At 56.8% G+C, this 22,908-nt stretch overlaps 1 protein-coding gene across 1 annotated transcript in view; it reads right to left on the bottom strand.

Moving 5' to 3' along the window:
* Positions 1–2,430: 2,430 nt before the first annotated feature.
* CHKB (choline kinase beta) overlaps positions 2,431–22,908 on the bottom strand; it is a 34,467-nt gene continuing 13,989 nt past the window's right edge. The window contains exons 5-11 of the mRNA XM_086886240.1: positions 21,623–21,727; positions 18,914–18,972; positions 15,034–15,118; positions 10,114–10,222; positions 8,110–8,207; positions 6,698–6,779; positions 2,431–3,485 (exon numbers count right to left, since the gene is read on the bottom strand). Of these exons, the coding sequence (XP_086742366.1) occupies positions 3,429–3,485; positions 6,698–6,779; positions 8,110–8,207; positions 10,114–10,222; positions 15,034–15,118; positions 18,914–18,972; positions 21,623–21,727 (595 nt within the window). The 3' untranslated portion in view covers positions 2,431–3,428. The remainder of the gene's footprint in view (positions 3,486–6,697; positions 6,780–8,109; positions 8,208–10,113; positions 10,223–15,033; positions 15,119–18,913; positions 18,973–21,622; positions 21,728–22,908) is intronic.

Consider the following 22,908-nt stretch of genomic DNA (forward strand, 5'->3'; position numbering starts at 1 on the left):
TTTGGGGAGAGAAGAATTTGAGGGTGGGATTATGAGGGGTGAGATTTGGGGGGTGGGAATTGGGGGGTGGGATTTGGGGAGGGGGAGATTTGGGGTGGGATTTGAGGGGTGGGATTTGGGGAGGGGAGGATTTAGGGGTGGGATATGGGGTGGGATTTGAGGGGTGGGATTTGGGATGGGGAGGATTTTGGTGGGTGGGATTTGGGGTGGGATTTGGGGAGGGGACGATTTGGGGGTGGGATTTGGGGGGTGGGATTTGAGGAGGGGGATTTGGGGGACTGAAAGAGGAGGGGGAATTTTGGGGAGGGGCAGGGAAGAGGCGGGAATTTGGGGAGGGGGCGATTTGGGGTGGGATTTGGGGGGCATTTGAGGGGTGGGATTTGAGGAGGGGAGGATTTTGGGGGGTGGGATTTGGGGAGAGAAGAATTTGAGGGTGGGATTTGAGGGGTGGGATTTGGGGAGGGGGCGATTTGGGGTGGGGTTTGAGGGTGGGATTTTGGGGCAGGGATTTTGGGGAGGGGGAAGAAGAGGCGGGAATTTGGGGGTGGGGGCAATTTCGGGTGGGATTTGGGGGTGGGATTTGAGGAGGGGGAAGGAGAAGTCGGGAATTTGAGGGGTGGGATTTGGGGCAGGAATTTGGGGCGGGGGAATTTGGGGCAAGATTTGGGAAGGAGCAGAATTTTGGGACGGGAATTTTGGGACGGGAATTTTGGGACGGGAATTTTGGGACGGGAATTTTGGGACGGGAATTTTGGGAAGGAATTTCGGAGCAGGAATTTTAGGACGGGAATTTTGGGACTGGAATTTTAGGATGGGAATTTTAGGACAGGAATTTCAGGACGGGAATTTTAGGGCAGGAATTTTGGGACAGGAATTTTGGGATGGGAATTTTGGGGCAGGAATTTTAGGGCAGGAATTTTGGGGCAGGATTTTGGGGCAGGAATTTTGGGACAGGAATTTTGGGATGGGAATTTTGGGATGGGAATTTTGGGAAGGAATTTTGGGATGGGAATTTTGGGATGGGAATTTTGGGAAGGAATTTCGGAGCAGGAATTTTAGGACGGGAATTTTGGGACTGGAATTTTGGGACTGGAATTTTAGGATGGGAATTTTAGGACGGGAATTTTAGGACGGGAATTTTAGGACGGGAATTTATGACAAATTTTGGGACAGGAATTTCGGGAAAGGATTTTTAGGATGGGAATTCTGGGACAGGAATTTTAGGACGGGAATTTTGGGAAAGAATTTTAGGACGGGAATTTCAGGACGGGAATTTTAGGGCAGGAATTTTGGGGCAGGAATTTTGGGACGGGAATTTTGGGATGGGAATTTTGGGACGGGAATTTTGGGACGGGAATTTTGGGGCAGGAATTTTAGGAATTATTTGGGGCAGGATTTTGGGGCAGGAATTTTGGGACGGGAATTTTGGGACGGGAATTTTGGGACGGGAATTTTGGGATGGGAATTTTGGGGCGGGAATTTTGGGGCAGGAATTTTGGGATGGGAATTTTGGGATGGGAATTTTGGGATGGGAATTTTGGGATGGGAATTTTGGGGCAGGAATTTTAGGAATTATTTGGGGCAGGATTTTGGGATGGGAATTTTGGAATGGGAATTTTGGGGCAGGAATTTTAGGAATTATTTGGGGCAGGAATTTTGGGGCAGGAATTTTGGGGCGGGAATTTTAGGACGGGAATTTCGGGACAGGAATTTTGGGATGGGAATTTTGGGGCAGGAATTTGGGGCAGGAATTTTAGGACAGGAATTTTGGGACGGGAATTTTGGGACAGGAATTTTGGGATGGGAATTTTAGGACGGGAATTTTAGGACAGGAATTTTAGGACGGGAATTTATGACAAATTTTGGGACAGGAATTTCGGGAAAGGATTTTTAGGATGGGAATTCTGGGACAGGAATTTTAGGACGGGAATTTTGGGAAAGAATTTTAGGACAGGAATTTCAGGACGGGAATTTATGACAGGAATTTTGGGACAGGAATTTCAGGACAGGAATTTTAGGGCAGGAATTTTGGGACGGGAATTTTGGGACAGGAATTTTGGGATGGGAATTTTGGGACGGGAATTTTAGGACAGGAATTTTGGGAAGAATTTTGGGAATTTTGGGGCAGGAATTTTAGGACAGGAATTATTTCGGGCAGGAATTTTGGGCAGGAATTTTGGGATGGGAATTTTGGGATGGGAATTTTGGGCAGGATTTTGGGGCAGGAATTTTAGGAATTATTTGGGGCAGGATTTTGGGACAGGAATTTTGGGGCAGGATTTTTGGGATGGGAATTTTAGGACAGAAATTTTGGGATGGGAATTTTGGGATGGGAATTTTGGGCAGGAATTTTGGGGCAGGAATTTTGGGATGGGAATTTTGGGATGGGAATTTTGGGGCAGGAATTTTTAGGAATTATTTGGGGCAGGATTTTGGGCAGCGCCGGCCCCAGCTCGGCGTTTATTGGTCAGAGTTTTTCACATTCCACCGTCAAAATTTGGGGGGGGGGGGGGGGGGGGGGTCCCGGGAGCCCCCCCAGACCCAAAACTGCGGGAAGGGGGCGGGGGGAGGGGGCTCGAGGCACAAACAACCCCCAAAAACCCCAAAATCCCCCCAAAAAACCCCAAAAACCACCCCAAAAACCCCAATACTGGCCGGGGGTGCGGATTTGGGGGGTCCCCGGAGCCGCCCCCTCCCCAAATCCCAACCTTGGGGTCCCCACCCACCTCTGCTGCCGATCCGGGGGGGCGCGGGGGGCGCCCAACCCCCCCAAAAAACGTTTGGGGACCCCAAAAAAACAGTTTGGGACCCCAAAAAACAGTTTGGGGACCCCCAAAAACCGTTTGGGGACCCCAAAAAACCGTTGGGGACCCCCAAAAACCGTTTAGGACCCCAAAAAAACCGTTTAGGACCCCAAAAAACAGTTTGGGACCCCCCAAAAAACCGTTTGGGGACCTCAAAAAACCGCTTGGGGCCCCCAAAAATCGTTTGGGACCCCCCAAAAATCATTTGGAACCCCTCAAAAACCATTTGGGGACCCCAAAAACCGTTTAGGACCCCAAAAACCGTTTAGGACCCCAAAAAAGCCGTTTGGGACCCCCCAAAAAACCGTTTGGGGACCCCAAAAATCATTTGGGACCCAAAAAAACCCGTTTGGGGACCCCAAAAAACATTTGGGACCCCCCAAAAATCATTTGGGACCCCAAAAAAACCGTTTGGGACCCCCCAAAAGCATTTGAGGACCCCCAAAAATCATTTGGGACCCCCCAAAAACCATTTGGAACCCCCCAAAAATCATTTGGGACCCCAAAAAACCGTTTGGGACCCCCCCAAAACCATTGGGGGACCCCCCAAAAATCGTTTGGGGACCCCAAAAATCATTTGGGGACCCCAAAAATCATCTGGGACCCCCCAAATTTGGGGGTGCCTCAGGAGCAGCGGGATTTGTGCTGGAAATAGGCCTGGAAACGGCTCTGGGCGTAATCCTGGGGAAAAAAAAGGAGAAAATGGGAAAATTTGGGGGATTTGGGGGGAAATTTGGGGGGGGGGAAATTTGGGGGGGATGGGGGGAAAGGGGGAAAGGGAAAAATGGGGAAAATAAAGGGGAAAATGGGAAAAAATGGGGGGAAAAGGGAGAAAAATATGGGGAAAAATGGGGAAAAAAAGGGGGGAAAAAATGGGGGAAAAAAGGGGAAAAAAGGGGAAAAAATGGGGAAAAAAAGGGGAAAATGGGGAAAAAAGGGGGGAAAAATGGGGAAAAAATGGGGAAAAGAAAGGAGGCAAAAATGGAGAAAAAATGGGAGGAAAATGGGGAAAAAAAGGGAAAAAAAAGGGAAAAAAATGGGAAAAAATGGGAAAAAATGGGGAAAAAATGGGGAAAAAAAGGGGAAAAATGGGGGGAAAAGGGAGAAAAAAATGGGAAAAAATGGGGAAAAAAATGGGAAAAAATGGGGAAAAAATGGGGAAAAGAAGGGGAAAAATGGGGGGAAAAGGGAGAAAAAAATGGGGAAAACTGGGGAAAAAATGGGGAAAAAAAGGGGAAAAATGGGGGGAAAAGGGAGAAAAAAATGGGAAAAAATGGGGAAAAAAATGGGAAAAAATGGGGAAAAAATGGGGAAAAGAAGGGGAAAAATGGGGGGAAAAGGGAGAAAAAAATGGGAAAAAATGGGGAAAAAATGGGGAAAAGAAGGGGAAAAAATGGGGAAAAGAAGGGGAAAAATGGGGGGAAAAGGGAGAAAAAATGGGAAAAAAATGGAGAAAAAATGGGGGAAAAAATGGGGAAAAGAAGGGGAAAAATGGGGAAAAAATGGGGAAAAAAATGGGGAAAAATGGGGAAAAAATGGAGAAAAGGGAAAAATTGGGGAAAAAAGGGGAAAAAAATGTGAAAAAAAGAGGAAAAAATGGGGAAAAAATGGGGAAAAAAGGGGAAAAATGGGGGGAAAAGGGAGAAAAAATGGGAAAAAATGGGAAAAAAATGGGGAAAAAAATGGGGAAAAGAAGGGGAAAAATGGGGAAAAAAATGGGGAAAAGAAGGGGAAAAAATGGGGAAAAGAAGGGGAAAAATGGGGGGAAAAATGGGAAAAAAATGGGAAAAAATGGGGGAAAAAATGGGGAAAATAAGGGGAAAAATGGGGAAAAGAAGGGGAAAAATGGGGGGAAAAGGGAGAAAAAAATGGGAAAAAATGGGGAAAACAAAGGGGGGAAAAGGGAGAAGAAATGGGAAAAATGGGGGGAAAATGGGGAAAAATGGGGGGAAAATGGGGAAAACTAAAGGGGAAAAATGAGGAAAAAAAGGGAAAAAAATGGGGAAAAGAAGGAAAAAATGGAAAAAAAATGGGGGGAAAATGGGGAAAAGAAAGGAGGGAAAAAGGGAGAAAAAATGGGAGGAAAATGGGGAAAAAAAGGGAAAAAATGGGGGAAAAAAGGGAAAAAAATGGGGAAAAAATGCGGGGAAAATGGGGAAAACTGAAGGGGAAAAAGGGGGGGAATGGGGAAAAAAATGGGGAAAAGAAAGGAGGGAAAAAGGGAGAAAAAAATGGGAAAAAATGGGAGGAAAATGGGGAAAACTAAAGGGGAAAAAGGGGGAAAAATGGGGAAAAACGGGGAAAAAATGGGGAAAAATGGGGAAAAGAAGGGAAAAAATGGAAAAAAATGGGAGGAAAATGGGGAAAACTAAAGGGGAAAAAGAGGGAAAAATGGGGAAAACAAAAGGGAAAAAATGGGGGAAAACAAAGGGAAAAAATGGGAAAAAAATGGGGAAAAAGAAGGGAAAAAATGGGAGGAAAATGGGGAAAACCAAAGGGGAAAAAGGGGGGAAAATGGGGAAAAAATGGGGGGAAAATGGGAAAAAATGGAAAAAAATGTGGGGAAAATGGGGAAAAGAAAGGAGGGAAAAAGAGGAAAAAAGGGGGAAAAATGGGGAAAAAAAGGGGAAAAGAAAGGAGGGAAAAAGGGAGAAAAAAATGGGAAAAAATGGGGAAAAAATGGGGAAAAAAAGGGAAAAAAATGGGGAAAAAATGGGGAAAAAATGGGAAAAAAATGGGGAGAAAAGGGAAAAAAGGGAAAAAAAGGGAAAAAAAGAGGGAAAAAGGGGGAAAAATGGGGGAAAACAAAGGGGAAAAAAATGGGAAAAAAATGGGAAAAAAATGGGGAAAAAAATGGGAAAAAACTGAGGGAGAAAAGGGAAAAAAGGGAAAAGAAGGGGAAAAAATGGGGAAAAATAGGAGGAAAAAAGGAGGAAAAAGGGAAGAAAGATAAAAGGGGAAAAACGGTGGGGAAAAAGATCAAGAAGGGGAAAAAATGGGAAAAAAATGGGAAAAAAAATGGGAAAAAATGGGGAAAACAAAGGGGGAAAAGGGAGAAATAATGGGAAAAAAAGGGGAAAAACTGGGGAAAAGAAAGGGAAAAAATGGGGGAAAAAATGGGAAAAAACTGAGGGAGAAAAGGGAAAAAAAGGGGAAAAAAAAGGGGAAAGAAAAGGGAGAAAATCAGGGAAAAGACGGGAAAAAATGGGTAAAAAAAAAGGGAAAAAAAGGAGGAAAAAGGGAAAAAAAGATAAAAGGGGAAAAACTGTAGGGAAAAAGATCAAAAAGGGGAAAAAATGGGAAAAAATGGGGAAAAAATGGGGAAAAAAGGGAAAAAATGGGAAAAAATGGGGAAAAAAATGGGAAAAAATGGGGAAAAATGGGAAAAAAATGGGGAAAAATGGGAAAAAATGGGAAAAAATGGGAAAAAATGGGGAAAAATGGGAAAAAAATGGGGAAAAATGGGAAAAAATGGAAAAAAATGGGAAAAAATGGGAAAAAATGGGAAAAAATGGGAAAAAATGGGAAAAAATGGGAAAAAATGGGGAAAAATGGGAAAAAAATGGGGAAAAATGGGAAAAAATGGGAAAAAATGGGGAAAAATGGGAAAAAAATGGGGAAAAATGGGGAAAAAATGGGGAAAAATGGGAAAAAAATGGGGAAAAATGGGAAAAAATGGGAAAAAATGGAAAAAAATGGGAAAAAATGGGAAAAAATGGGAAAAAATGGGGAAAAAATGGGGAAAAATGGGAAAAAACTGGGGAAAAATGGGAAAAAATTGGGAAAAAAATGGGAAAAAAAATGGGAAAAGAAGGGAAAAGGGAAATAAAAGGGGGGAAAAGGGGGAAAAGGGGTGGGCAGGGGTCGGGGGGCTTTGGAGCCCCCAGACTCACCAGGTACCCGAACTGGATGGTGGAGATCTTGGCCTGGACCACCGACCACAGACCCCAGAAAAAGTGAGAGGCCAGGGCAAAGCTGGGTGGGGGGAAAAGGGGCGGTGAGACCCCCAAAACCCCCCCTGGGACCCCCAAAATCCACCTCGGGCAGCCCAAAAACCCCCGGGAACCCCCAAAATCCACCCCAAAAACCCCCTGGGACCCCAAAATCCACCTCGGGCACCCCAAACCCCCTGGGGACCCCCAAAATCCACCCCAAAACCCCCAGGAACCCCCAAAATCCACCTCGGGCAGCCCAAAAACCCCCGGGAACCCCCAAAATCCACCCCAAAAACCCCCTGGGAACCCCAAAATCCACCTCAAAAAACCCCCAAAGACCCCAAGTGGGGGCACAGAGACCCCAAAATGGGGACAGAGACCCCCCCAGGTTCCCCAGAGGTTCCCTCAAACCCCCAAAGGTGCCCCCCAATCCCCCAGGTGCCCCCCTAGACCCCCCAGACCCCCCCTGGGACCCCCCCAGACCCACCCGGGACCCCCCAGAGTCCCCCCGGGACCCCCCCAGACCCACCCGGGACCCCCCCTAGACCCCCACCCAGACCCCCCCGGGACCCCCCCAGACCCACCCTGGGACCCCCCCAGACCCACCCTGGGACCCCCCAGACCCCCCCAGATCCCCCGGGGACCCCCCAGAGCTCCCCCGGGACCCCTCAGGACCCCCCCTGGGACCCCCCCGGGACCCCCCCCAGATCCCCCAGACCCACCCGGGACCCCCCAGGACACCCCAGGGCCCCCCCCCGGGACCCCCCAGACCCCCCCCGGGACCACCCGGGACCCCAGACCCCCCGGGACCCCCCAGACCCCCAGGACCCCCCCGGTGCCCCCGGGACCCCCGGGACCCCTCACCGAGACCCCCGGGACCCCCCCAGAACCCCCCTGGGACCCCCCAGGACCCCCGGGTACTCCAGACCCCCCAGAACCATCCCGGGACCCCAGACCCCCCCTGGGACCCTCCGGGACTCCCGAGACCCCCCCGAGCCCCCCAGAACTCCCCGAGCCCCCCCAGACCCCCCCAGGACCCTCCCCGGGACCCCCCGGGACCCCCGGGACCCCCGGTACCCCCGGTACCCCAGACCCCCCCAGACCCCCCGGGACCCCCCCAGGACCCCCCCCGGGACCCCCGGGACCCCCCCCGGGACCCCCCGGGACCCCCCCAGGACCCCCCCAGACCCCCGGGACCCCCCCGGGACCCCCGGGACCCCTCACCGCTCGCTCTCCAGCAGCAGCTGCTCCTCCCGTTCCCGCTGCTCCCCCCCGGTACCCCCGGGACCCCCGAGCCCCCCGGGACCCCCAGACCCCCCCAGACCCCCCGGGACCCCCGAGACCCCCGGGACCCCCCCGGGACCCCTCACCGCTCGCTCTCCAGCAGCAGCTGCTCCTCCCGTTCCCGCTGCTCCCCCCCGGTGCCGCCCCCGCCGCTCTCGGCCAGGTAATGCCGGATGAAATGGAGCTGGGGGAGCGGGGCTGGTACCGGGACCAACACCGGGACCACCCCGGGACCACCGGGACCAACACCGGGACCCCCCCGGGACCACCGGGACCACCCCCGGGACCACCCCCGGGACCCCCCCGGGACGCCCCCGCCGCTCTCGGCCAGGTAATGCCGGATGAAATGGAGCTGGGGGAGCGGGGCTGGCACCGGGACCAACACCGGGACCACCGGGACCACCGGGACCGGCACCGGGACCACCCCGGGACCACCGGGACCACCCCCGGGACCCCCCGGGACCACCCCCGGGACCCCCCCGGGACCACCGGGACCAACACCGGGACCCCCCCCGGGACCACCCCGGGACCCCCCCGGTGCCGCCCCCGCCGCTCTCGGCCAGGTAATGCCGGATGAAATGGAGCTGGGGGAGCGGGGCTGGCACCGGGACCACCGGGACCACCGGGACCACCGGGACCGGCACCGGGACCACCCCGGGACCCCCCCGGGACCCTCCGGGACCACCCTCGGGACTACCGGGACTCCCACCGGGACCACCGGGACCCCCCCGGGACCCCCCCGGGACCCCCCCGGGACCACCGGGACCCCCCCGGGACCCCCCCGGGACCACCCCGGGACCACCGGGACCACCCCGGGGACACCCCCGGGACCACCCCGGGACCACCGGGACCCCCCCGGGACCCCCCCGGGACCACCCCGGGACCACCGGGACCCCCCCGGGACCCCCCCGGGACCCCCCCGGGACCACCGGGACCCCCCCGGGACCCCCCCGGGACCACCCCGGGACCACCGGGACCCCCCCGGGACCCCCCCGGGACCCCCCCGGGACCACCGGGACCCCCCCGGGACCCCCCCGGGACCACCCCGGGACCACCGGGACCACCCCGGGGACACCCCCGGGACCACCGGGACATCCCCCGGGACCACCCCGGGACCCCCCCGGGACATCCCTGGGACCACCAGGACCACCAGAACATCCCCCGGGACAACCGGGACATCCCCAGACCCCCCCAAAGTCCCCCCAGGACCCCCAAAGAGCCCCCCAGGACCCCCCAGACCCCCCAAAGTCCCCCAGGGACCCCCCAAAGCCCCCCCAGGACCCCCAAAGAGCCTCTCAGACCCCCCCAAAGCCCCCCGGGACCCCCAAAGAGCCTCCCAAAGTCCCCCCAGGACCCCCCAAAGACCCCCCCAGGACCCTCCAAAAACCCTCCCAGACCCCCCAAAGCCCCCCCGGGACCCCCCGAAGAGCCCCCCAAAGCCCCCCGGGCCCCCCCGGGACCCCCCGGGACCCCCCAAAGCCCCCCAGACCTCCCCAAAGCCCCCCCAGACCCCCCAAAGCCCCTCAGGGACCCCCCAAAGACCCCCCAGGACCCCCAAATAGCCCCCCAAAGCCCCCCGGGCCCCCCCGGGACCCCCCAAAGCCCCCCCAGACCTCCCCAAAGCCCCCCCAGGACCCCCCAGACCCCCCAAAGAGCCTCCCAAAGCCCCCCCGGGACCCCCCAAAGTCCCCCCAGGACCCCCAAAGAGCCCCCCCAAAGCCCCCCGGGACCCCCCAAAGACCCCCCCAGGACGCCCCAAATAGCCCCCCAAAGCCCCCTGGGACTCCCAAAGCTCCCCGGGACCCCCAAAGAGCCCCCCGGGACCCCCGAAGAGCCCCCCAAATCCCCCCAAGACCCCCCACAGCCCCCCCCAGACCTCCCCAAAGCCCCCCCGGGACCCCTCAGACCCCCCAAAGTCCCCCAGGGACTCCCCAAAGCCCCCCCAGGACCCTCCAAAAACCCTCCCAGACCCCCCAAAGACCCCCCAGGACCCCCAAAGAGTCCCCCAAAGCCCCCCGGGCCCCCCCAAAGCCCCCCGGGCCCCCCCAAAGCCCCCCGGGCCCCCCCAAAGCCCCCCGGGACCCCCGGACCTGCTGCTGCCGGCTGGGGTAGTGCTCGGGGCGGGCGAGGAAGAACGGCCAGCGCTCGTGGCTGTAGCTGTACACCCACTCACAGAAGTGATTGGCCACGTCAAACCCCCTGGGGGACCCCAAAACCCACCCCAAAACATCACTGAGACCCCAAAACATCATCAGGAACCCACAGGAACCCCAAAACATCCCCCAGACCCCATAGAGACCCCAAAACCGACCCCAAAACCGACCCCAAATCCTGCCCCAGGCTGGAGCTGTGCACCCACTCACAGAAGTGATTGGCCACGTCAAACCCCCTGGGGGACCCCAAAACCCACCCCAAAACATCACTGAGACCCCAAAACATCACTGAGACCCCAAAACATCACTGAGACCCCAAAACCGACCCCAAAACCGACCCCAAATCCTGCCCCAGGCCAGAGCTGTGCACCCACTCACAGAAGGGATTGGCCACGTCAAACCCCCTGGGGGACCCCAAAACCCACCCCAAAACCTCACTGAGACCCCAAAACATCACCAGGAACCCACAGGAACCCCAAAACATCACTGGGGCCCCATAGAGACCCCAAAACCGACCCCAGACCCCGAAACATCATCAGGAATCCATCCGGACCCCAAAACATCCCCCAGACCCCATAGAGACCCCAAAACCGACCCCAAAACCGACCCCAAATCCTGCCCCAGGCCGGAGCTGTGCACCCACTCACAGAAGTGATTGGCCACGTCAAACCCCCTGGGGGACCCCAAAACCCACCCCAAAACATCATCAGGACCCCAAAACCGACCCCAAAACCGACCCCAGACCCCAAAACATCACCAGAAACCCACAGGAACCCCAAAACATCCCCCAGACCCCAAAACCGACCCCAAATCCTGCCCCAGGCCAGAGCTGTGCACCCACTCACAGAAGGGATTGGCCACGTCAAACCCCCTGGGGGACCCCAAAACCCACCCCAAAACATCATCAGGACCCCAAAACATCATCAGGAACCCACAGGAACCCCAAAACATCACTGGGACCCCATAGAGACCCCAAAACCGACCCCAAATCCTGCCCCAAATCCTGCCCCAGGCCGGAGCTGTGCACCCACTCACAGAAGGGATTGGCCACGTCAAACCCCCTGGGGGACCCCAAAACATCACTGAGACCCCAAAACTGACCCCAAAACATCATCAGGACCCCAAAACCCACCCCAAAACCAACCCCAGACCCCAAAACATCACCAGGAACCCACCCGGACCCCAAAACATCACTGGGGCCCCATAGAGACCCCAAAACCGACCCCAAATCCTGCCCCAGGCCGGAGCTGTACACCCACTCACAGAAGGGATTGGCCACGTCAAACCCCCTGGGGGACCCCAAAACCTCATCAGGACCCCAAAACCGACCCCAAATCCTCATCAGGACCCCAAAACCGACCCCAAAACCGACCCCAGACCCCAAAACATCCCCCAGACCCCATAGAGACCCCAAAACCGACCCCAGACCCCAAAACCGACCCCAGACCCCAAAACATCATCAGGAACCCACCCGGACCCCAAAACATCCCCCAGACCCCATAGAGACCCCAAAACCGACCCCAAATCCTCCCAGGGACACCAAAACTGACCCCAAAACATCACTGGGACCCCAAAACATCATCAGGAACCCAAAACATCACCAGGAACCCAAAGGAACCCCAAAACATCCCCCAGACCCCATAGAGACCCCAAAACCCGACCCCAAAACCGACCCCAGACCCCAAAACATCCCCCAGACCCCATAGAGACCCCAAAACTGACCCCAAATCCTCACTGGGACCCCAAAACCGACCAAAAACATCACTGGGACCCCAAAACATCATCAGGACCCCAAAACATCACCAGGAACCCAAAGGAACCCCAAAACATCCCCCAGACCCCATAGAGACCCCAAATCCTGCCCCAGGCCGGAGCTGTGCACCCACTCACAGAAGTGATTGGCCACATCAAACCCCCTGGGGGACCCCAAAACCTCATCAGGACCCCAAAACATCATCAGGACCCCAAAACATCATCAGGAACCCACTGGGACCCCAAAACATCACTGGGGCCCCATAGAGACCCCAAAACCGACCCCAAAACCGACCCCAAATCCTCCCAGGGACACCAAAACTGACCCCAAAACATCACTGGGACCCCAAAACCCACCCCAAAACCTCATCAGGACCCCAAAACCGACCCCAAAACCTCATCAGGACCCCAAAACATCACCAGGAACCCACAGGAACCCCAAAACATCCCCCAGACCCCATAGAGACCCCAAAACCGACCCCAAATCCTCCCAGGGACACCAAAACCGACCCCAAAACATCACTGGGACCCCAAAACCGACCCCAAAACCGACCCCAGACCCCAAAACATCCCCCAGACCCCATAGAGACCCCAAAACCGACCCCAAATCCTGCCCCAGGCCGGAGCTGTGCACCCACTCACAGAAGTGATTGGCCACGTCAAACCCCCTGGGGGACCCCAAAACCCACCCCAAAACATCACTGAGACCCCAAAACCGACCCCAAAACCGACCCCAGACCCCAAAACATCACCAGGAACCCACAGGAACCCCAAAACATCCCCCAGACCCCATAGAGACCCCAAATCCTGCCCCAGGCCGGAGCTGTGCACCCACTCACAGAAGGGATTGGCCACGTCAAACCCTCTGGGGGACCCCAAAACCCACCCCAAAACATCATCAGGACCCCAAAACATCATCAGGACCCCAAAACCGACCCCAAAACCGACCCCAGACCCCAAATCATCCCCCAGACCCCATAGAGACCCCAAAACCGACCCCAAATCCTCACTGGGACCCCAAAACCGACCAAAAACATCACTGGGACCCCAAAACATCATCAGGACCCCAAAACATCACCAGGAACCCAAAGGAACCCCAAAACATCCCCCAGACCCCATAGAGACCCCAAAACCGACCCCAAATCCTCACTGGGACCCCAAAACATCACTGGGACCCCATAGAGACCCCAAAACCGACCCCAAAACATCACTGGGACCCCAAAACAGACCCCAAAACCGACCCCAAATCCTCCCAGGGACCCCAAATCCCAACCGGGATCATGGAAAGGGGGGACCCCAAATCCCAGTGGGGTTTTATGGAATTGTGGGGTGCCAGGGACCCCAAAATCCCACAAAATCCCCCCAAAATCCCCCCAAAATCCCTCGGGACCCCCCAAAATCCCCCAAATCCTGCCAGGGACCCCCCAAAATCCCCCGGGGACCCCCCAAAACCCCCGGGGACCCCCCAAAACCCCCCCAGGAACACGGAATGGGAGCAGGAATCCCAGTGGGATTTTATGGAATTGTGGGGTGCCAGGGACCCCAAAATCCCCCAAAATCACCCCAAAATCCCCCAAATCCACCCAGGGACCCCCCAAAATCCCCCGGGGACCCCCCAGGGACCCCCAAAACCCCCCAGGATCACGGAATGGGAGCAGAAACCCCCCCAAATCCCAATGGGATTTTATGGAATTGTGGGGTGCCAGGGACCCCAAAATCCCACAAAATCCCCCAAAATCCCACAAAATCCCCCCAAAATCCCACAAAATCCCCCCAAAATCCCCCCAAATCCCCTCGGGACCCCCCAAAATCCCCCAAATCCACCCGGGGACCCCCCAAAACTCCCTGGGGAGCCCCAAAACCCCCCAGGAACACGGAATAGGAGCAGGAATCCCAATGGGATTTTATGGAATTGTGGGGTGCCAGGGACCCCCAAATCCCACAAAATCCCCCCAAAATCCCCCAAAATCCCACAAAATCCCCCAAATCCACCCGGGGACCCCCCAAAATCCCCCGGGGACCCCCCAAAACCCCCGGGGAAGCCCCAAAACCCCCCAGGATCACGGAATGGGAGCAGAAACCCCCCCAAATCCCAGTGGGGTTTTATGGAATTGTGGGGTGCCAGGGAACCCCAAAATCCCCCAAAAATCCCCCAAAATCCCCCCAAAATCCCACAAAATCCCCCCAAAATCCCCCAAAATCCCCCAAAATCCCCCCAAAATCCCTCGGGGACCCCCAAAATCCCCCGGGGACCCCCCCAAAACCCCCCCAGGATCACGGAATGGGAGCAGGAATCCCAGTGGGGTTTTATGGAATTGTGGGGTGCCAGGGACCCCAAAATCCCCCAAAATCCCCCCAAAATCCCCCAAAATCCCCCCAAAATCCCACAAAATCCCCCAAAAACCCCCAAATCCTCCCAGGGACCCCCCAAAATCCCCCGGGGACCCCCAAAACCCCCCAGGGACCCCCCCAAAATCCCCCCAAAATCCCCCCAGGAACACGGAATGGGAGCAGAAACCCCCCCAAATTCCAGTGGGATTTTATGGAATTGTGGGGTGCCAGGGACCCCAAAATCCCACAAAATCCCCCCAAAATCCCCCAAAATCCCCCAAAACCCCCCAAAATCCCCCCAAAATCCCCCCAAAATCCCCCAAAATCCCCCCAAAATCCCCCCAAAATCCCCCAAAATCCCCCCAAAATCCCCCAAAATCCCCCAAAATTCCCCAAAATCCCCTAAAATCACCCCAAAATCCCCCGGGGACCCCCCAAAACCCCCCAGGATCACGGAATGGGAGCAGGAACCCCCTCAAATCCCAGTGGGGTTTTATGGAATTGTGGGGTGCCAGGGACCCCAAAATCCCACAAAATCCCACAAAATCCCCCAAAATCCCTCGGGGACCCCCAAAACCCCCCAAAATCACCCCAGAACTCCCTGGGGAGCCCCAAAACCCCCCCAGGATCACGGAATAGGAGCAGGAATCCCAGTGGGGTTTTATGGAATTGTGGGGTGCCAGGGACCCCAAAATCCCCCAAAATCCCACAAAATCCCCCAAATCCTGCCAGGGACCCCCCAAAATCCCCCGGGGACCCCCCAAATCCCCCCACCTGTAGTTGTAGCTGCTGTACTCGAAGTCGATGAGCATGAGGCGGTCGGAGCTGCCCTCGCGCCCCGCCAGGAGCAGAATGTTCCCTGAGGGGATTTGGGGTTTTGGGGTTTGGGGTTTGGGAGATTTGGGGTTTTGGGGTCGGGATTGGGGGATTTGGGGTTTGGGATTTGGGGTCTGGGGGATTTGGGGTCTGGGGGATTTGGGGTCTGGGGGATTTGGGGTTTGGGGTTTGGGGTTTGGGGTTTTGGGGTTTGGGGTTTGGGGTTTGGGGATTGGGATTGGGGTTTGGGGTTTTGGGGTTTGGGGTTTGGGGTTTGGGATTTGGGGTTTGGGGTTTTGGGGTTTGGGGTTTTGGGGTTTGGGGTTTGGGGTTTTGGGGTTTGGGGTTCGGGGTTTTGGGGTTTGGGGTTTGGGGTTTGGGGTTTTGGGGTTTGGGATTTGGGTTTGGGGGTTTGGGGTTTGGGGTTTGGGAGATTTGGGGTTTGGGGTTTGGGATTTGGGGTTTTGGGGTTTGGGGTTTGGGGTTTGGGGTTTGGGATTTGGGGTTTGGGTTTGGGGTTTGGGGTTTGGGATTTGGGATTGAGGGATTGGGGGATTTGGGATTGGGATATTTGGGATTTGGGGTTTTGGGGTTTGGGGTTTGGGGTTTGGGGTTTGGGGGTTTGGGGGTTTGGGGGATTTGGGATTTGGGGATTTGGGTTTTGGGGTTTGGGGTTTTGGGGTTTGGGGTTTTGGGGTCAGGGTTTGGGGTTTGGGGTTTGGGATTTGGGGTTTTGGGGATTTGGGATTGGGAGATTTGGGATTTGGGTTTTGGGGTTTGGGGTTTTGGGGTTTGGGGTTTTGGGGTTTGGGGGTTGGGGTTTGGGTTTGGGGTTTGAGGATTTGGGGTTTTGGGGATTTGGATTGGGAGATTTGGGATTTGCGGTTTGGGGTTTGGGGTTTTGGGGTTTGGCTTTGGGGTTTGGGGTTTGGGGATTTGGGGTTTGGGATTTGGGATTGAGGGATTGGGGGATTTGGGATTGGGATATTTGGGATTTGGGGTTTTGGGGTTTGGGGTTTGGGGTTTGGGATTTGGGGTTTGGGGTTTGGGGTTTGGGAGATTTGGGGTTTGGGAGATTTGGGGTTTGGGATTTGGGGATTAGGGGTTTGGGATTTGAGATTGGGGGTTTGGGGTTTAGGATTTGGATTGGGAGATTTGGGGTTTGGGATTTGGGGTTGGGATTGGGGGATTTGGGGTTTGGGGTTTGGGGTTTGGGGTTTGGGGTTTGGGGTTTGGGGTTTTGGGGTTTGGGGTTTGGGGTTTGGGGTTTCGGGTTTGGGGTTTGGGATTTGGGGTTTGGGGTTTGGGGTTTGGGGTTTGGGGTTTTGGGGTTTTGGGATTGGGGTTTGGGGGTTTTGGGGTTCGGGGTTTGGGGTTTTGGATTGGGGGATTTGGGATTGGGGTTTGGGGATTGGGATTGGGGTTTGGGTTTGGAGGATTTGGGGTTTGGGGTTTGGGGTTTGGGGTTTGGGGTTTGGGGTTTTGGGGTTTGGGGTTTTGGGGTTTGGGGTTTGGGGGTTTGGGATTTGGGAGATTTGGGATTTGGGGTTTTGGATTGGGGGATTTGGGGTTTGGGATTTGGGGTTTGGGGTTTGGGGTTTGGGGTTTGGGGTTTTGGGGTTTGGGGTTTGGGGTTTGGGGTTTGGGGGTTTTGGGATTGGGGGATTTGGGGGATTTGGGGTTTGGGGTTTTGGGGTTTGGGGTTTGGGGATTTGGGGTTTGGGGGTTTGGGGTTTGGGGTTTGGGGTTTTGGGATTTGGGATTTGGGGTTTGGGGTTTGGGGTTTGGGGTTTTGGGGTTTGGGGTTTGGGGATTTGGGGTTTGGGGATTTGGGTTTTGGGGTTTGGGGTTTTGGGGTTTGGGGTTTGGGATTTGGGGTTTTGGGGATTTGGGATTTGGGGATTTGGGTTTTGGGGTTTGGGGTTTTGGGGTTTGGGGTTTTGAGGTTTGGGGTTTTGGGGTTTGGGGTTTGGGATTTGGGGTTTGGGTTGGGGTTTGGGTTTGGGGTTTGAGGATTTGGGGTTTAGGATTTGGATTGGGAGATTTGGGATTTGCGGTTTGGGGTTTGGGGTTTTGGGGTTTGGCTTTGGGGTTTGGGGTTTGGGGATTTGGGGTTTGGGGTTTGGGGTTTGGGGTTTGGGTTGGGGTTTGGGGATTTGGGGTTTGGGGTTTGGGATTGAGGGATTGGGGGATTTGGGATTGGGATATTTGGGATTTGGGGTTTTGGGGTTTGGGGTTTGGGGTTTTGGGTTTTGGGGTTCGGGGTTTGGGGTTTGGGGTTTGGGGTTTGGGTTTGGGATTGGGAGATTTGGGATTTGGGGTTTGGGGTTTGGGGGTTTTGGGGTTCGGGGTTTGGGGTTTTGGATTGGGGGATTTGGGATTGGGGTTTGGGGATTGGGATTGGGGTTTGGGTTTGGAGGATTTGGGGTTTGGGGTTTGGGGTTTGGGGTTTGGGGTTTGGGGTTTTGGGGTTTGGGGTTTTGGGGTTTGGGGTTTGGGGGTTTGGGGTTTGGGGTTTGGGATTTGGGGTTTGGGGTTTGGGAGATTTGGGGTTTGGGGTTTGGGGTTTTGGGGTTTGGGGTTTGGGGTTTGGGGTTTTGGGGTTTGGGGTTTGGGGTTTGGGATTTGGGGTTTGGGGTTTGGGGTTTTGGGGTTTGGGGTTTTGGGGATTTGGGGTTTGGGGTTTGGGGTTTTGGGTTTGGGGTTTGGGGTTTGGGGTTTTGGGGATTTGGGGTTTGGGATTGGGATTGGGGGATTTGGGGTTTGGGGATTTGGGGTTTGGGGTTTTGGGGTTTGGGGGTTTTGGGGGTTTGGGATTGGGGTTTGGGGTTTGGGGATTGGGATTGGGGTTTTGGGGTTTGGGGTTTTGGGGTTTTGGGGTTTGGGATTTGGATTGGGAGATTTGGGATTTGGGGTTTGGGATTTGGGGTTTGGGGTTTGGGGTTTGGGAGATTTGGGGTTTTGGGGTTTGGGTTTGGGGTTTGCTATTTGGGGTTTGGGGTTTGGGGATTGGGAGATTTGGGTTTTGGGGTTTGGGGTTTGGGGTTTGGGGGTTTGGGGTTTGGGGGATTTGGGGTTTGGGGTTTGGGGTTTGGGAGATTTGGAGTTTGGGAGATTTGGGGTTTGGGGTTTGGGGTTTGGGGTTTTGGGGTTTGGGGTTTGGGGTTTTGGGGTTTGGGGTTTGGGGTTTTGGGGTTTGGGGTTTGGGGTTTGGGGTTTTGGGGTTTGGGGTTTGGGTTTTGGGGTTTGGGGTTTGGGGTTTGGGGTTTTGGGGTTTTGGGGTTTGGGGTTTTGGGGTTTGGGGTTTGGGGTTTGGATTGGGGGTTTGGGTTTTGGGGGTTTTGGGATTTGGGATTTGGGGATTTGGGATTTGGGATTTGAGATTGGGGGTTTGGGGTTTGGGGTTTGGGGTTTGGGATTGGGGGATTTGGGGTTTGGGGATTTGGGGTTTTGGGGTTTTGGGGTTTGGGGTTTCGGGGTTTGGGGTTTTGGGGGTTGGGGTTTGGGGTTTTGGGGGTTGGGGTTTGGGGTTTGGGGATTTGGGGATTTGGGGTTTGGGGTTTGGGATTTGGGGTTTTGGGGTTTGGGGTTTTGGGGTTCGGAGTTTGGGGTTTGGGGTTTGGGGTTTGGGGTTTGGGATTTGGGGTTTGGGGTTTGGGGTTTTGGGGTTCGGAGTTTGGGGTTTGGGGTTTGGGGTTTGGGGTTTGGGATTTGGGGTTTGGGGGATTTGGGATTTGGGGTCTGGGGGATTTGGGGTTTGGGGTCTGGGGGATTTGGGGTCTGGGGGATTTGGGGTATTTGGGGTTTCGGGTCTGGGGGCTCGGGCGGTGCCGCTCACCCTCCTGCACGTCGTTGTGACAGAAAACAACCGGGGACGGGGTGGCCTCCAACAGAGCCCTGAGGGACAGAGAGACTCAGGGGGACACCATGGGGACACCCTGGGGACACCCTGGGGACACCCTGGGGACACCCTGGGGACACCCTGGGGACATGGGGACACCCTGGGGACACCCTGGGGACACCATGGGGACACCCTGGGGACACCCTGGGGACACCCTGGGGACACCGTGGGGACATGGGGACACCCTGGGGACACCGTGGGGACACCCTGGGGACACCCTGGGGACACCCTGGGGACACCATGGGGACACCCTGGGGACATGGGGACACTGTGGGGACACCGTGGGGACACCGTGGGGACACCCTGGGGACACCCTGGGGACACCATGGGGACACCATGGGGACACCCTGGGGACACCCTGGGGACATGGGGACACCGTGGGGACACCCTGGGGACACCCTGGGGACACCCTGGGGACATGGGGACACCCTGGGGACACCCTGGGGACACCGTGGGGACATGGGGACACCCTGGGGACACTGTGGGGACACCGTGGGGACACCCTGGGGACACCCTGGGGACACCCTGGGGACACTGTGGGGACACCGTGGGGACACCCTGGGGACACCATAGGGACATGGGGACACCATGGGGACACCCTGGGGACACCATGGGGACATGGGGACAGCTGAGGGACACAGGGACACTGTGGGGACACCATGGGGACACCACGGGGACACCATGGGGACACCCTGGGGACACTGGGGACACCCTGGGGACACCCTGGGGACACCCTGGGGACACCCTGGGGACACTGTAGGGACATGGGGACACCCTGGGGACACCGTGGGGACACCCTGGGGACACCCTGGGGACACTGTGGGGACACCCTGGGGACACCCTGGGGACACCGTGGGGACACCCTGGGGACAGCCCAGGGACATCGTGGGGACACCCTGGGGACACGGGGACAGCACAGGGACATCGTGGGGACAGCAGGGACAGCCGAGGGACACGGGGACGTGAGGGAGGCAGGAACAGGGGACACGGGGACACGGGGACACAGGGACACAGGGACAGCACAGGGACAGCAGGGGTGACACAGGAGGTGACACAAGAGATGACACAGGCACACGGGGAGTGACACAGGAGGGGACAGGAGGTGACACAGGAGGTGACAGCAGGTGACAGCAGGTGACACAGAGGTGACAGCAGATGTCGGGAGGTGACACAGGAGGTGACACAGAGGTGACAGCAGGTAACAGGAGGTGACAGGAGGTGACACAGGGGTGACACAAAGGTAACACAGAGGTGACAGCAGGTGACAGCAGGTGACAGCAGGTGACACAGGAAGGTGACACAGGGGGTGACACAGGGGTGACACAGGAGGTGACACAGGGGTGACAGCAGGTAACAGGAGGTGACAGGAGGTGACACAGGAAGGTGACACAGGGGGTGACACAGGGGTGACAGGAGGTGACAGGAGGTGACACAGAGGGTGACACAGGGGTGACAGCAGGTGACACAGTGACAGGGAGGTGACACAGGGAGGTGACACAGGAGGTGACACGGGGTGACACAGTGACAGCAGGTGACAGGAGGTGACACAGGAGGTGACACAGGGTGACACAGGGGTGACAGGAGGTGACACAGTGACAGCAGGTGACAGCAGGTGACACAGAGGTGACACGGGGTGACACAGGGGTGACAGGAGGTGACACAGTGACAGCAGGTGACAGCAGGTGACACAGGAGGTGACACAGGGTGACACAGGGTGACAGCAGGTGACAGGAGGTGACACGGGGTGACACGGGGTGACACAGGGTGACACAGGGGTGACACAGGGGTGACAGCAGGTGACAGGAGGTGACACAGGGTGACACAGGAAGGTGACACAGGGGTGACAGCAGGTGACAGGAGGTGACACAGGGTGACACAGGGGTGACAGCAGGTGACAGGAGGTGACAGCAGGTGACACAGAGGTGACACAGGGTGACACAGAGGTGACACAGGGTGACACAGGGGTGACAGCAGGTGACACAGGAGGTGACACAGGGTGACAGCAGGTGACAGCAGGTGACACAGGAGGTGACAGGAGGTGACACAGGGTGACACAGAGGTGACACAGGGTGACAGCAGGTGACAGCAGGTGACACAGGAGGTGACAGGAGGTGACACAGGGGTGACAGCAGGTGACAGCAGGTGACAGGAGGTGACAGCAGGTGACACAGAGGTGACACAGGGGTGTCAGGAGGTGACAGCAGGTGACAGCAGGTGACACAGGGTGACACAGGGTGACACAGGGTGACACAGGGAGGTGACACAGGAGGTGACACGGGGTGACACAGTGACAGCAGGTGACAGCAGGTGACACAGGAGGTGACACAGGGTGACACAGGGGTGACAGGAGGTGACAGCAGGTGACAGCAGGTGACACAGAGGTGACACGGGGTGACACAGGGAGGTGACACAGGGAGGTGACACAGGGTGACAGCAGGTGACACAGGGTGACACAGGGTGACACAGGGTGACACAGGGTGACACAGGGGTGACACAGAGGTGACACAGGGTGACACAGAGGTGACACAGGAGGTGACACAGGGTGACACAGGGGTGACAGCAGGTGACAGGAGGTGACACAGAGGTGACACAGAGGTGACACAGGGTGACAGCAGGTGACACAGGGTGACACAGGGTGACAGTCACCTGAGGCTCCTCATCTCCTGCTCCAGGTTGAGGCTCCGGAGCTGCTCCAGCTTCTCCCGCTGGGCCTGATCCGGGAACGTCAGCTCCGAGATCTGCTCCAGGTACCTGGGGACACACAGGGACAGTGTGGGGACACGGGGACAGTGTGGGGACACGGGGACACGGGGACAGCACGGGGACATGGGGACAGTGTGGGGACACGGGGACAGCACAGGGACACGGGGGGACACAGGGACAGTGTGGGGACATGGGGACACGGGGACAGTGTGGGGACATGGGGACATGGGGGGACACGGGGACATGGGGACACAGGGACATGGGGACACGGGGACATGGGGACACGGGGGGACATGGGGACAGTGTGGGGACACAGGGGGACATGGAGACATGGGGGGACACGGGGACATGGGGACACGGGGACACGGGGACATGGGGGGACATGGGGACATGGGGACATGGGGGGACATGGGGACAGCACGGGGACACGGGGACATGGGGACATGGGGACACAAGGACAGTGTGGGGACAATGGGGACATGGGGACAGTAGGGACAGTGTGGGGACATGGGGACAGTGTGGGGACAGTGGGGACAGCACGGGGGGACACGGGGGGACATGGGGACAGAGAGGGGACAGCGTAGGGACAATGGGGACAATGGGGACAGTGGGGACAGTGGGGACAGTGTGGGGACATGGGGGACATGGGGACAGTGTGGGGACATGGGGACAGTGTGGGGACATGGGGACAGCACGGGGGGACACGGGGGGACACGGGGGGACATGGGGACAGAGAGGGGACAGCGTAGGGACAATGGGGACAATGGGGACAGTGGGGACAGTGGGGACAGAGTGGGGACAGAGGGGGGACAATGGGGACAGTGGGGACATGGGGACAGTGGGGACATGGGGACATGGGGACAATGGGGACAGTGTGGGGACAATGGGGACAGTGGGGACAGTGGGGACAGTGGGGACATGGCAACAGCGTGGGGACAGTGTGGGGACATGGGGACATTGGGGACAGTGGGGACAGTGTAGGGACAATGGGGACAATGGGACAGTGTGGGGACATGGGGACAGTGGGGACAGTGGGGACAATGGGGACAGAGAGGGGACAGTGGGGACATGGGGACATGGGGACAATGGGGACAGAGAGGGGACAGCAGTTTGGGTCCCCACTCCCTGATCCCTGTGGGATTGGGGCTCCCCTCACCCCACTCCCCTCTCCCCCCGCAGGATTTGGGGTCCCCTCTCCCATTGGCATTTTGGGGTCCTCTCTCTGACCA

Source organism: Cyanistes caeruleus, chromosome 4, assembly GCF_971803275.1.
Source record: "Cyanistes caeruleus chromosome 4, bCyaCae1.hap1.1, whole genome shotgun sequence".
NCBI classification, from domain to species: domain Eukaryota; kingdom Metazoa; phylum Chordata; class Aves; order Passeriformes; family Paridae; genus Cyanistes; species Cyanistes caeruleus.